This window comes from Eublepharis macularius, chromosome 18, assembly GCF_028583425.1.
Source record: "Eublepharis macularius isolate TG4126 chromosome 18, MPM_Emac_v1.0, whole genome shotgun sequence".
Lineage (NCBI taxonomy): Eukaryota > Metazoa > Chordata > Lepidosauria > Squamata > Eublepharidae > Eublepharis > Eublepharis macularius.
In genome coordinates, this window is record NC_072807.1 from 27,912,184 (window position 1) to 27,925,438 (window position 13,255).

Sequence of the window (13,255 nt, forward strand, 5' to 3'; positions counted from 1 at the left end):
CTCTCTTTTTTGCTCTCTTTTTTTTGAGCCAATTTTTAGGTATCTTTAGTCATGCTGAGTAGCAGCGAGGATGAAAAAAAGAGGGGGGATTTGGAGAGGATTACATTGTAGAGGCTCACAGACAGCTCAACAATACAGCTCACTACATGAGGAGTAGAGGGAACCCCACAGAACTCATTAAGAAAGAATTTTTAAACATTTTGGAGGAGGGCCTTGCAGAAGGCTATATAGCTAAATCCACATATGACTACCTTCGGACATCAGAGGAGAGAGTGCCACAATTTTATCTCTTACCTAAGATTCATAAAGGCACCCTTCCAGTCCCAGGACGACCAATAGTTTCAGGTTGTGGCTCTGTGTTGGAACCCCTGGCCCAATATGTAGACATCTTTCTTAAACCCTTTGTGCAGAACATAAGCTCATATTTAAAAGATACTATGGATTTTCTAAATCATATCAGTAACATACAATTACAGACAGAAGAGGTGTTTTTTGTTACCTTGGATGTGGTCTCTTTATACACTAATATGCTGAGTAGCAACCTGCTTCAGAGTGGTACTGCAGAAAACCAAGAATCTGAAAGGAGACAACACAATGTGGTCTTTTTTATTACCAGAAAACTAGTGGTGGTGGGGAATCTTTTGTATCATAACGAGAGAACCCAGTCAATACTGTATGAAAAACACAGTGCTAAGAGAGTCTCTTTCTTCTCCTCTGGCTGAAGCTGGAGCGGTGCTGAATCTTTGCCTGCAAAAAGAAAAACAAAGGGAGGGGGGAAGGTTAGCAGTGAAAACGGAGTTTTGAGAAAGTGCAAAATGCACAAATGTACTTCCTCCCATAATTTTGTAACTGGGTGCAGCCATGTTTCCCCTCTCGGCTGTTCCTTTGGTACTGTTTTTTAACACACAGTAGCCTCCTCCCACCCAATCAGGAATCCGTTGTGAGCACCTGAGCATGATGATGTCATGGCATTACGTAACCAGTTGAATTTAACAGTGATTCACAAAAGGCAAACCAAGCCCTCTGAATGCCTTCGCTCTGAATGGAGATGGCTGCGTCTTTCTTGCCCAAGCAGCCAAGATCCGATAGTTTTGTCACAGGGTAATGTAAGGGGTTTCAGTGCAGAGCAGTATTGGCCTTGCTGATATAGACATTTTTTCCTCCCACAGATATTAACGAATGTGAAATCGGAGCCCATAATTGCGACCGGCACGCTATATGTACCAACACAGCTGGAAGTTTCAAGTGCAGCTGCAGCCCAGGTTGGCTTGGAGATGGTATCAAATGTACAGGTGAGCTTCAGGCGTTCTGTTTGGCTAATTCAACCTTTGAAATTCTTCAGTGGGGGGTGCTGAAAGCAATTGTTTTGTATGCAGTGTGGTATCCATTGGCTTCATGTGCAAAAGATATAACTTCCACAGCCACCACATCCAATCCTATGCACTAATGCAAACATCCATAGACACTAGCAACCTCTTGAATAGTTCCTTCTTGAAAACGTGTAGAGGAGCAAATTGTGCTGTGTCATTAGGCTGCTTGGATGGCTGCCGAAATAATTTTAAAATCGTGATTCCCCCCCGCCCTCTCCACATCAGATCAAGGTTCCTCTTCCCCTCCTGGTGGTAATAGAAGGTTTGTTGTAGGGGTAGCCATATTCTCTTATTATTGTTGCATGAATCCTCATCAGTGCTCTGTACTTCTATATTCAGAGGCAGGAAACCTCTGAATAGCAGTGCCAGGGGGCAGCATCAGGGGAAGGCCTGGGCTTTTATACCCTGTTCATGGGTCCTCCACAGCAACTAGTCGGTTGCCATATGCAACAGGATGATGGACTAGACGGACCACTGATCTGATCCGGCATGGCTCTTCTTACGTTCTCACCCAGCACTCTCACAAAAGCCTAGCCTATCTGCTTTTAGGGTGGTATTATTTTGTATGAACAAATGAAGCTTCTTTTGGTATAGAATTCTGTTGTTTCTGCCTATATCAGCATTGTCTACGCAATACTGAGCTAGGTTTTAGTAACAGTTCTAAAGCAGAAGGAGAAGTCTTCCTCAGTTCCTGCTCCCTGAAATCAGGGATTGGATCTGGGACCTTATGCATGTCCTCTGCTACTGCGCCGTGGCCCCTTCCCTCTTTCAGAGACTTGCATTTCGGCAAAAGTATCCTCTTTTGATAGCTTTCATGTTGCCATCAGCTCCATTGCTGAGTCACAGATTGTTTACGACAATGTTTCTATTTATGTATGGCAGCACCGTTTGTCTCAAGAGTTACCTGCCATCATTTTTTGCTTCTTTTTTTTGACACAGACTTACCACTGCATGGCTTTCCATTACGCTTGGTGCAGAGCATACACAGTTTGCAATGATAAATGGTTGCGTTTTTATTAATGCAGGATTTTTGTGGGGGGGATATTGTCCTCTTTAGATTTGGATGAATGCTCCAACGGCACACATATGTGCAGTCCACATGCAGATTGCAAGAACACCCTGGGATCGTACCGTTGCCTGTGTAAAGAAGGGTATACTGGGGATGGATTCACATGTACAGGTGAGCATTCTCTTGGACAGACACCAGTATTTCTAAATACAACGTTCGTTCATCTGATTGCTTCAAGAGGTGCCATTTAGGCATAAACAAATTTGATCATATGAGACTGTTCTTCAGGAGCACTTATTAGCTTTGGCCACTTCATTGGTTCTACACAACTTTTTTGCAAACAACTGCATGTGTCTATTTAATAGATATTCAGATCTCTTTGTTGCCCCCTACCCCAAAGGTTGGTGTTGGTTTAATTCTTTTTTATGTTGATAATATTGCTATAATTACTTTGGTAAACTTAAAAATAAGAAACTAATGGTTAAGAAGGGCTCCTAAAATAGGTGATCACATACAACAGTGGCTTTCATCCCATATGTCAGGACTTTCAGGTGGGAATTGGAGCCCCATCTGATAGGTTGCAAGCCCATATAGAGTTATTTTTTGATTTTGGCTGCTTTTTGTAACAGCCTGCTGTGTAGAATGTTGAGAATAGACTGCCTCCAGATAAAGAAAGAAGACAGGGTGGAGGAAACCTGAGGGGCAAGGAATTGCCTGATTGAACCTCTGAGAGAATTACAGGGAGGGGAGAGAGGAATAGGATTAGGGAATGCAAGTCCCTAATCCTTGATCCCTGTAAAATGCAGGATAATGGGATTCTTTAAAAATCTGTGACCATTTTGAAGCAAATGAAGCTGAGGGTGGAATGAGTTAATTAGAATTGGCAGTAAGGTGCTTTCCCCAGTCCTGATTTATTGATCCCACAAGGGCTCTTTAAGCTACGAAGAGGGCAACCTCTAAAATCCTGGAATGTCAGAAAATGCCTGCCCCACCCGACTTCCTTTTTAAACTTTTAATGGGCTACATAGGAAGGAAGAGTAAGAATACCCCCATTTCTGTGCTGTATCATGCAGAGTCAGATCCAGCAGAATAAGACCTCCGCTTAGTGAATAGAGATGGGCACGAACTGGGAAAAAACCGAACCGTGCGGTTTGTAGTTCGTCACATTTTACAAACCACGAACTTTCACGAACCTGCCCCGGTTCACGAATCGGTTCATTTGGTTCATGAAAACGTCACATCCAGGTCAGCAAATTGTCACTTCTGGGCCAGCAGAAGGTCTGCAGGAAGTCCATCTCCTGTTGCCTAGGAAACTGATTGATCGGCGAACGGCTGTCTGCAGTGACAAACCAAAAAACAAATCAAATGAACCAGCCTAAAGTTCATGGTGGTTCATCAGAAATGGGCTCTGACCAACCGCCAGATCACGAACCACTAACTGGCCTGGTTCATCACGAACATTGGTTCGTATTTCAGTTCGTGCCCAGCTCTATTAGTGAATGGGAGTCTTAGGAGACAACCTCCCATTCTGTAACTTTTATGGAATTAAAGTGTGTGTGTCTGTGACAGACAGACAGACAGACATTTGTCCTGAAGGACATCAAGCTGATTTGGAGAATAAGCTGGAAATTGTTTAGCTGTCTGCCATTGCATCAGGACACTTTATTAGAAGTTATTTTTTCAAAAGTATGGCAAAAAGCCACAAAAACTATTAGCAAGATTTTTGTCAGGTAAAGGAGATATAAAACAGCATTGCATTAACTCAATAGTAATAAAAGTTTATAATCTTATTTACAACAGGATATATTTGAAGAGTTTGTTGTATGCTTTGGTAAATGTTATAAAACAGATGATTCTCAAAGGACAGATATTAGCAAATATTTGAAAAAGATAATTCCACTGTTATCAGTAGGGGTGCGCACGCACGCGCGCACACACACACACACACACACACACACACACACAAGAATTTGGGAAATCCAGATATGAGTTTCGGGAAACTCAAAAAAATCTGGAATTCATGAAATCTGATCACATTCTCTGATCTGTTTAAGACAGATCGCAGAATCCTGGATTTATTTGGCCATTATTTCCTATGGGGGGAGAATCTGGGCTGGGGGGGGGTCATTTTTCAAATACACTCCACCAAATTTTCTGGGAACCTACTGGTGACTGTCCTCTAAACACCACCCAAGTTTCAGGAAATCTGGATCCCAGGTCCAGTTCTATGGGCCCCTGAAGAAGGTGCACCCAGCCACTCTCCATTGTTTTCTGTGAGGAAAACGTTTCCAAGCAGGCGCTCAGGTGGAAACACACAGGGACAAGACTACCAGTGGCCAAAGGCACAGATGCAGGAGGAAGACCAACAGAACCAAAATGAAACAAGGGAATGGATGGAATCTCTCCTGACCAAGGTGAATCAAACCCGAGAATTCAATCAAACCCGAGAATTCTATCCAAACCAAAATAAAGCAAGGGACACTGCAACTTAGCCCAACTGAACCAGTGTCGCTCACAGAAGCCAGGCAAACAAGAAAGTGCCTGCACGGCTTGACTACTCATTCTCCTCTCCCAACCTTACTCCCCCTCTTTCTTGAATCTGCCTCCCCCCCTTGGAAAAAAAATTGGGAGAAACACAGAAAGAAGCCAGTCTATGGCCGAAGCCACATAGGATCTCCAATGCTGTGATTTTATTCAGGAAAGCTGGATTTAGCCAGATTGGTAAAAATCCGGCTTTTCTCCCAGATCTGGATTGCACAACCCTAGTTATGAGCAGAACTCAGAGGTCATTTGGAACAAGGTAATACTATCTATAAGAGAAATTAGACTAATATAATACAATATGTTGTTGGAACAGATGGAATCCTTCATGTATTCTATCAGACTTTTGCAGTAGAATTGGCAGCAATTATAGCAAATTCCTTTTCAAACAGAACCACAGCAGGGAATGTTCCACAGAGTTGATTGGAGGCTTAACGTAGTAATCATTCATACTAAATGATTCATGATGAAATGATTCTGAGAGACCAGAGCCTATCTCTTTAGTAAATATAAAATATTGACTTCTGAATTGGCAGTCTGAGTGTCAGCAGTATTTGTAAGAGATGACCAAACAAGTTCAATGACGGGAAAAATAGAATGTTGGAGAAATAGTTTTACTAACCTCTCAAAGAAATAAAACGTTATCTTCAACTTTTTGCTATACGAATACAGAAAAGGCCTTCTATTGAGTTGAGTTTTTAATGCTCTTTTCATACGGGATTTAGGAAATAAAGCTGATATGTAGCCATATACTTTCACAACTATTAATCATTTTTTTCTCCAAAACTTGGGTTTCAGTGTGGGGTAAGGCAACATTGCCCTTTATCTCTGTTTATTATTTTTTAATATAGGGCAATCTTAGTCATGATGATTAGGTCAGAAAGAAATATCCATGTTATTAAGGTTCAAATTGTATACAGCAAACTAATGCTGTATATTGGTGATGGAGAAGGCTTAATGGAACATTGGCCGTTTCCACACGGCTTACCTTGTTCTGGAAAACAGCAAAATCTCATGTGAAGACGCTGTTATCACACGAGAAGACGCGATAACAGCGTCTTCTCGCACAACTTAGCACGAGATTTCGCTGTTTTTCAGAACAAGGTAAGCCGTGTGGAAACAGCCATTGTTTCAAAGCTAGAAGAATTCTACATGTGTGCAGAGGTATTGGGAAGATATTTCAACAATTATCTCTAAGTATCTTCAGCTATGAGAGTCTACTAATTCCTGTTAACTATCCGTTTAGGCTACTTCAAAAAATTATGGAAAAATTTAACAACAGCAAATGTTAACTGCTGGAAGTCAGCAAAGTCCTACTCTCTCTTTATATTTTGATAAATTGTGTACGGAACCACGTTTTATTTTCTGTTGCAATATATGCAGAGTTTCTAATCTTTACACGTGGTCATTTCTTTGCATACCTGAAAGACCATTTATACTAGATTGCTTCTCAATTCCCCCCCCCCCCCCAGATCTTGATGAATGCTCAGAAAACCTGAATCTCTGTGAAAATGGGCAGTGCCTCAATGCCCCAGGAGGTTATCGCTGTGAATGTGATATGGGATTTTTGCCGAGCTTGGATGGGAAAGCCTGTGAAGGTAATTCAGCATAAACGACAAACAACTTAATTTGGCAATTGTACTGCTGTTATATTTTGTTGTCTGTGTTTGTTTTCTTAAAGGATTAATCGAATTACAGCGAGGCGGAGGGAATATCAAGTTCAGGTTTCTTGCTTTTTTACTTAAACATAATTTAAAGGTGTATCTCCTACGGAAACAATAAGGAAGGCTCACTTGCGAGCGTTTGGCTTTTCTAGTTTCTACCCTGGCTGAAGATGCAAAAGTGCTTCTGGCAGCCTTCATTTCTGCTACTTTTAAAATTAACCTGGATTTTACTTGTGCAGCTATAGCTGTGACAGTTAAAAATGTGGTCAAGGAGCACTTCAGAAGTGTTTCAAAACTTGAGAAGATACTGAGTCAAAATTACGAGTAGTTCAGTAATCCCTCCATCCCAGTGTACTAGCAGTACCAAGGGCTTTTGAGTTGCTGTGAACATAGAATACATGCACACACACAACAGTTCCTGGGGTTAAAATAAACAGAATTCCTATAGAACCGTGTTTCATTTATCGATCTGAAGAAAAACGAAAGCATTGAACTTGGGAACACTTGTGCTGGGAGCAGCACTTTCCCCTCTGCTCTTAAACTGATGGCTGAGTCTAAGGGCCAAGCTAGAAGTGACGAGTTATGCTTGAATGGCAAGTGAACAGACTCGCATGTATTCCTCCCTGTTCACTTGTGCTCCACTTGCACTCCATTTATCGAGTGGAGTGCAGGTGGAGCGCAAGTGAACAGGGAGGAATACATGTGAGCAAGGCTCATTTTGAGGGGGAACGTGCAGGAACGCAGTTCCAGCAGTTCCCCAAAGAGGTCACATGTCAGGTGGCCCAGCCCCCCTGACTCTCGGCCATTTTGGGCCCATTTCAGCCTGGATTGGGGCCAAAACGGCCCGGATTGGGCCTCTGACGGGTGGTGGATCACTCTCCCATTCATCTGCAGCCCAATCCTGACCATTTTGGGCCCCTTTTTGGCTATTTTCAGCTACTTTCTGTCATTTTAGGCCCAATTTCGGCCCTGAATGGCCAGGATTGGGTCCAAAACAGCCAGGATAGGTGATGTCAGGGGGTGTGGCATACGCAAATCAGTTATGCTAATGACACATTTCCGGTGACGTCAAGGGGCGTGACATAGGCTAATGAGTTAGGCTAATGAGTTACTCCAGCTCTTTTTCTACGAAATGACCCCTGCATGTGAGTCTGTTCACGTGCCAGTCAAGTGTAACTCATCACTTCTAGTTTGGCCCTTAGAGGAGTCCCACAAAAGGGGGAGGCACAACATCTCTGAGATACATTCTACAATTTCCACCCCACTACTCACTACCACATGGTATCATCATGGATATTTTTCTAGTTTACAGCTGTATTACTTATATTTTAAGGGAAGGGTCCTTTAACTTTGGGTTTGTTTAGCAGCCAGTTATTGGGGTATATCCAGCCATACTCCAAATACCCTTCCTCCAGCCTAAGGAGTCTTCCTCCAACTTAAGTGGCTTTTCTTCCAATGGAAGAGGCACTAAATTCGAAGGAAGGCTGTTTAGATTGGAGGAAGCTCTTAAACTTGAACCGGAGAGAATGGAGGCATGTAGCTATTTAAATAAATAAAATAAAATTTGCTCAGTGGAACGGTAGGATAAGCGTAGGACCTACTTCATTATTTGTGGTTGCCATTGATCACCCCCCAGACCTCTGATACACACAGAACCATTGGGGGAGTGTGTGCTTGTGGGGAGGGTGGTATCTGTTGTCATTTTTTGCAAAAAAGCAGAAACCCTGAGAGAAGCTTGTGCTGCTCCTGCCCTTCTGCAAAATGCCTGTGCAAAATGACACAAGATCCGTCCCCTCTCTCAAGAGTGGAAGAGCTGTGGAGCCGAGGGTCCCATTCTATCGTTTCATCGTGTGCTTCAGAGAAAGAGAGAAGCATTAGGAGTAGGGTTGTCAACTCTGAGCTAGGAAATTCCTGGAGATTTGGGGGGGTCTTGCCTCACATGATCCCTTGCTGTTCTCTAAAATGGTATAGAGCAAAAGATGCCTTTGCAGAATCATGGGTGAACTTAAAAGTCCCTCCTCCTGGAGGTTTTCAGCCATTTGGGGGGAACTCAGGGAAGGGAAGGACCGTTTCCATGGTGACAATTTATGGGTTGTTTGGTTAAAGGATCATGCAGGTGTTTTTGTATCCAGTTGTGCACATCACTTTGTGAATACAGAACTCCGCCAAATTGGATTGTTGTTGAGGTCAAAATAATCAATGCAACTACTGTCTCTACTTCCTTTTTAATAAAGATATCGATGAATGTGAACTTCCAAACATCTGCGTCTATGGGACTTGTCAAAACCTCCCAGGCTTGTTTCGATGTCAGTGTGAAACTGGATATGAATTGGACAGAAGTGGTGGAAACTGCACAGGTAAAGATGCATTTTGTAAACACGATTGGCGTCGGTCTGTTTGACCTCTCAGGTTTAGCTTGCTTTAGCGGCACTGAAGAGTTTTACAGCATAATCCTAAGCAGAGTGATGCCCTTTGACTATGATGGTGTTAGAAAGAGATAATTCTGTTCAGGATTTTACTGCCAATTTTTTCTAAGATGAGAGAACAGAGAGAATGTGAAATGCCTACCCTGCAAACATTTGCTAGGTGAGCCAGCAAAGAAGGGAATGCTACATGTTAGAAGGTAGGAAGCTAACGAAGGGGTGATTTCCAGGCTACTAGGTGGAATTTGAATGTTGGAAAGCCATTGTCTCCGATTCTTTGCTTGAGCTTAAGTCAAGTCAAGTTAGTTGAAAGGGCTACCAGAATCCATGCAGAGATTTTTGTGGCACTGTCTTGGGGGTGTTTGCTTATTTTCCAGTTGCCGTTAGCTTTCCCCCCCTTCCTACAGATATCAATGAATGTGCAGACCCCACCACTTGTATCAGCGGTACTTGCGTCAATACCGCAGGCAGTTATGACTGCGAATGCCCTCCAGATTTCGAGCTGAATCCCACACGTGTTGGATGTGTTGGTAAGCACTATTTCCTTGATCAATGACAATGAATGAATTTATTTGCGGTCAGGGACCATAACAATGGCAATACATCCTTAGCAATCAATAGAATAGTTAAATCCAACATAAAAAAGTAAAGGACATAGAGAAAAACATTTAGCATTTAAAATCTTATCTTAAAATGTGTATAGGTCTCTGGGAACTGCAGTAATTCTAATATTTAAAACATTGACGTTAAGAGATCAATGACAAAAGTCTGGGTACTTCTAAATAGCTCCTGTGGCTGTTCTGCATAGGAAGAATATGTATGATTCTAGGAAGATCTGGAAGGTTAAACAGAACAGTTAAAATATTGGCCTCTGTCCTGCCACTCCATGAAACAAAATGTGAAACCTTTCTCCGGCTTAAGGGGCTCTTCCTCTAATGGAAGAGCTATGGAAGTTAGAGGAAGCCTCCTTTGGCTGGTAGAATATTGTCCACTGGATGGATATTGAATGGTAACTGTCCTGGATTTTATTTATTTATTCATTTGGCGGTGGTAGTAACAAAACTACTGAACTTTCTCAACTGTTGAGGTTAAAAAAATTGTGTGAATAAGAATGATATTGAATGTTAACTGTCCTGGATTTTATTTATTTATTCATTTGGTGGTGGTAGTAACAAAAACTATTGAACTTTCTCAACTGTTGGGGTTAAAAAAAATGTGTAAATAAGATTGATGAATCACATGGAAGCTGAAGACTGCCACAATATGAACAGCAAATGTTCTATGAGTTGTGAATGGGAAACCGCCGCTTATATCAGGGTCTCTGCTATTACCCAGAATTTTTAAACCACTTACTTGGTTCTTCTGCCTCCTAGATACCCGCTCTGGTTACTGCTACTTGGAAATTAAACCTCGAGGAGACAATGGGGGCACAGCGTGCAGCAACGAAATTGGGGTTGGAGTGTCCAAAGCCTCTTGCTGTTGTTCCCTTGGTAAAGCTTGGGGAATTCCCTGTGAACAGTGCCCAGCTGTGAATTCAAGTAAGTGGCTTATCTGTGTCTGTCTGCTTGCTCTTTTAGAGAGTGTTAATCCTAAACTAGATGATTTACACAGCATAATCCATGTGTTCAGTTGCTGGATGGTTGTGTTATTTATGGTAGAAAAATCCATTAGGTTTGATATAGCATAAAACAAAAATACAGAACAGTCTGTGAACAAATATTGCTTATTATTGGAGACCTTTATGTTTGGTTTTGGCATAAATAAACGATGTGTTTTATATGAAGAGGGTTGTGTATACATAGATCTATATCTGAGGCCTCTTGTTTCAGCCTGGGACTCTCCCACTTGAGGAGTCTTGGGAAATTTTACTAGGAAAAGATTGTGGCAGGAGAATAAGCACAGTAGTTGTCGCAGCAGATCTTTTTTGAAGATTTCAGATTCACAAAATGTATTCCCTTTTCAGCTGAATACAAGCAGTTGTGCCCTGGAGGAGAAGGGTTCCGACCCAATCCCATTACAGTTATTTTGGAAGGTAATGTGTATTTTGGATTCCCTACTAATATTACAGCATTCTGGTGGCGGTTTTAGTAATCCTTTTAAACGTGGTGCTTTTTTCTCATTTGGATAGATATCGATGAATGTCAAGAACTACCTGGACTTTGCCAAGGAGGAAAATGCATCAATACATTCGGCAGCTTTCAGTGTCAGTGTGAACCCGGATCCTACTTGAACGAAGAGACTCGAGTGTGTGACGGTGAGCAACGCTGTGTTCTGTTCAGCGTTGGGAAACTCTTGCTTTTAATGCCCGGGTGGCACAAACGGTGTGCTGTCTTAGTTAGAGCACTGGGGCAGGGTCTCAGAGACTCAAATTCACACCCCCACTCTACTGTGGAAGCTCACTGGGTTACTGGGTCAATCATTCTCTCTCTGTGCCTCACCTACCTCGCAGGCTGGTTGTTGTAAAATGAAGGAGAGGAGAATGGAATTGCAAACCATTATGCAGTTTCACTTTGGTGGCCGCTGCTGCTGGAATAACATTATTTCAGTCTGCACAAGCAATCAGACCTCCACGGGCCAATCAGAAGCCCTACTAGACAAAGAGCCCCACCTGGCCACACATATTTTCTAAGAACACTTAGTGGGCACCATGGTGCGTATTAGCACCATGTTGGAGACACCTGCCTTAATCTTCAAGTGCCCCTTCAAAGGCATATTTCTAGTTGATGTACAGACAGCTCTTATCCAGATATGGCCCTGCACAACAACAAACCTATACCTAATCTCACCTCAGTTATTTGTGGTCATATTCAGGGCTCAGCCTGAGACCCTGCTAACTAGGATCGTACCCAGAGCCTATTCTCAGTGCCAGAACTCATAGGCATAGAGTGACGGTTTAATTTCCCCTTCATAACTGCCCCCAAGTAGCTTGATAAGAGGACACTTGATCAGTGTTGAGGCTGGCTGTGGCTTGCTCTATACTTGGTATTGCAGTGGCACTACTGTACGCTGCTAATGGTACACCTACATAAGGCTCAACTCTGTAATGCAAATGCAATAATAAAGAAAAGAGTGCCTGTTGTGAGCACGTGCAGAACTGTGTTCACCGCATAGCTACAGTCGGCCTCTCCATGTCTGCGATTAGGCAGTGTGGCTTCTAGGCAAGCCTGAGCAACAGGCAGTCTCTTCTGCAACCTTGTCCTTTCCTTACAGATATTGATGAGTGTACCACTCCTGGCATCTGCGGGCCCGGCACTTGCTTCAACACCATTGGCAACTACACCTGCATTTGTCCTCCTGATTACATGCAAGTCAACGGTGGGAACAACTGTATGGGTGAGTGCTTTACAATCCAACTGACGGCTCACACGCCTGTCCTCAGCTGGCAACAGTCGGAGTGGCTGAGCTTCTTCAGTGGAGCCAAGCCAGTTTATACAAAACTAAAATGTGGTCCTGTTTCTTCACGTGCATCAGAAGAATGGTTTTTTTGGGGGGGTGGGGGTAGGGAGGGAATAAGGCTTCTGATGAATCAGGGAGCCTGGCTAGAGTTTACGGTTTCCTTCCCACCATTAATGGAAAGCGTTGTTCTGTAAATAACGTTACGCTTGCATCCTCTGGCGAGGCTAAGTTTTCCTGCCACTGATCCATGAACAGACCTTCCCAGGAAGTTTTGCTGGCAAAGCCTTTGGATGTTTGTAATCCTTTAAATGGTGGGAAGTCGGGTCCTGAATCATTCCTCTGTCAAATATTAGTGGCAAAACTTCCATAGTGTTCAAATCCCCGACTGGCTGTGGAAGCTCACTGGGTGACTTTGGCTGGGCTCTCTGCACTTAACCTACCTCATTAGGAGTCTTGTGAGGATAAAATGGAGGAGGGTAGGCCACCGACTTCCTTGGAAGAATACCAGGATAAAGATTGGCATGTTCAATCTATGCACCAAAATCCATGCACTGTTTTGAGATGCATATTGCCCCCCATCCACACATACAAGAACATGCATGATTGTGTTAATTGTTGTTATTTGCAGATGCATTTGATTTAAGTTCAGTCCAGTCCCTTCTGCTCTGCTGAATTTCTCCTTTGGTTCCAAACTCAAATGAACTCGGAATGTCTAAGCAAAGCTCAGGCAAAGACATGAGGCCGTCGACTTCCCAGGGTTTCACCAGAAGGATGTGAAATCACAAATTGAGCAAGATTTTAAATATGAACCCATGGCTGGTTGAGGTTAGCAGTATGCTGCTGCCAAGGGTT

At 42.9% G+C, this 13,255-nt stretch overlaps 1 protein-coding gene across 1 annotated transcript in view; it reads left to right on the plus strand.

The window, feature by feature from the left end:
• The window catches only part of FBN1 (fibrillin 1), a 205,957-nt gene that overhangs the window by 136,949 nt on the left and 55,753 nt on the right, over nucleotides 1-13,255 (plus strand). The window contains exons 33-41 of the mRNA XM_055002220.1: nucleotides 1,170-1,292; nucleotides 2,428-2,550; nucleotides 6,393-6,518; nucleotides 8,819-8,941; nucleotides 9,415-9,537; nucleotides 10,381-10,545; nucleotides 10,971-11,039; nucleotides 11,136-11,261; nucleotides 12,218-12,340. Coding sequence (XP_054858195.1) covers nucleotides 1,170-1,292; nucleotides 2,428-2,550; nucleotides 6,393-6,518; nucleotides 8,819-8,941; nucleotides 9,415-9,537; nucleotides 10,381-10,545; nucleotides 10,971-11,039; nucleotides 11,136-11,261; nucleotides 12,218-12,340 — 1,101 coding nt within the window. The remainder of the gene's footprint in view (nucleotides 1-1,169; nucleotides 1,293-2,427; nucleotides 2,551-6,392; nucleotides 6,519-8,818; nucleotides 8,942-9,414; nucleotides 9,538-10,380; nucleotides 10,546-10,970; nucleotides 11,040-11,135; nucleotides 11,262-12,217; nucleotides 12,341-13,255) is intronic.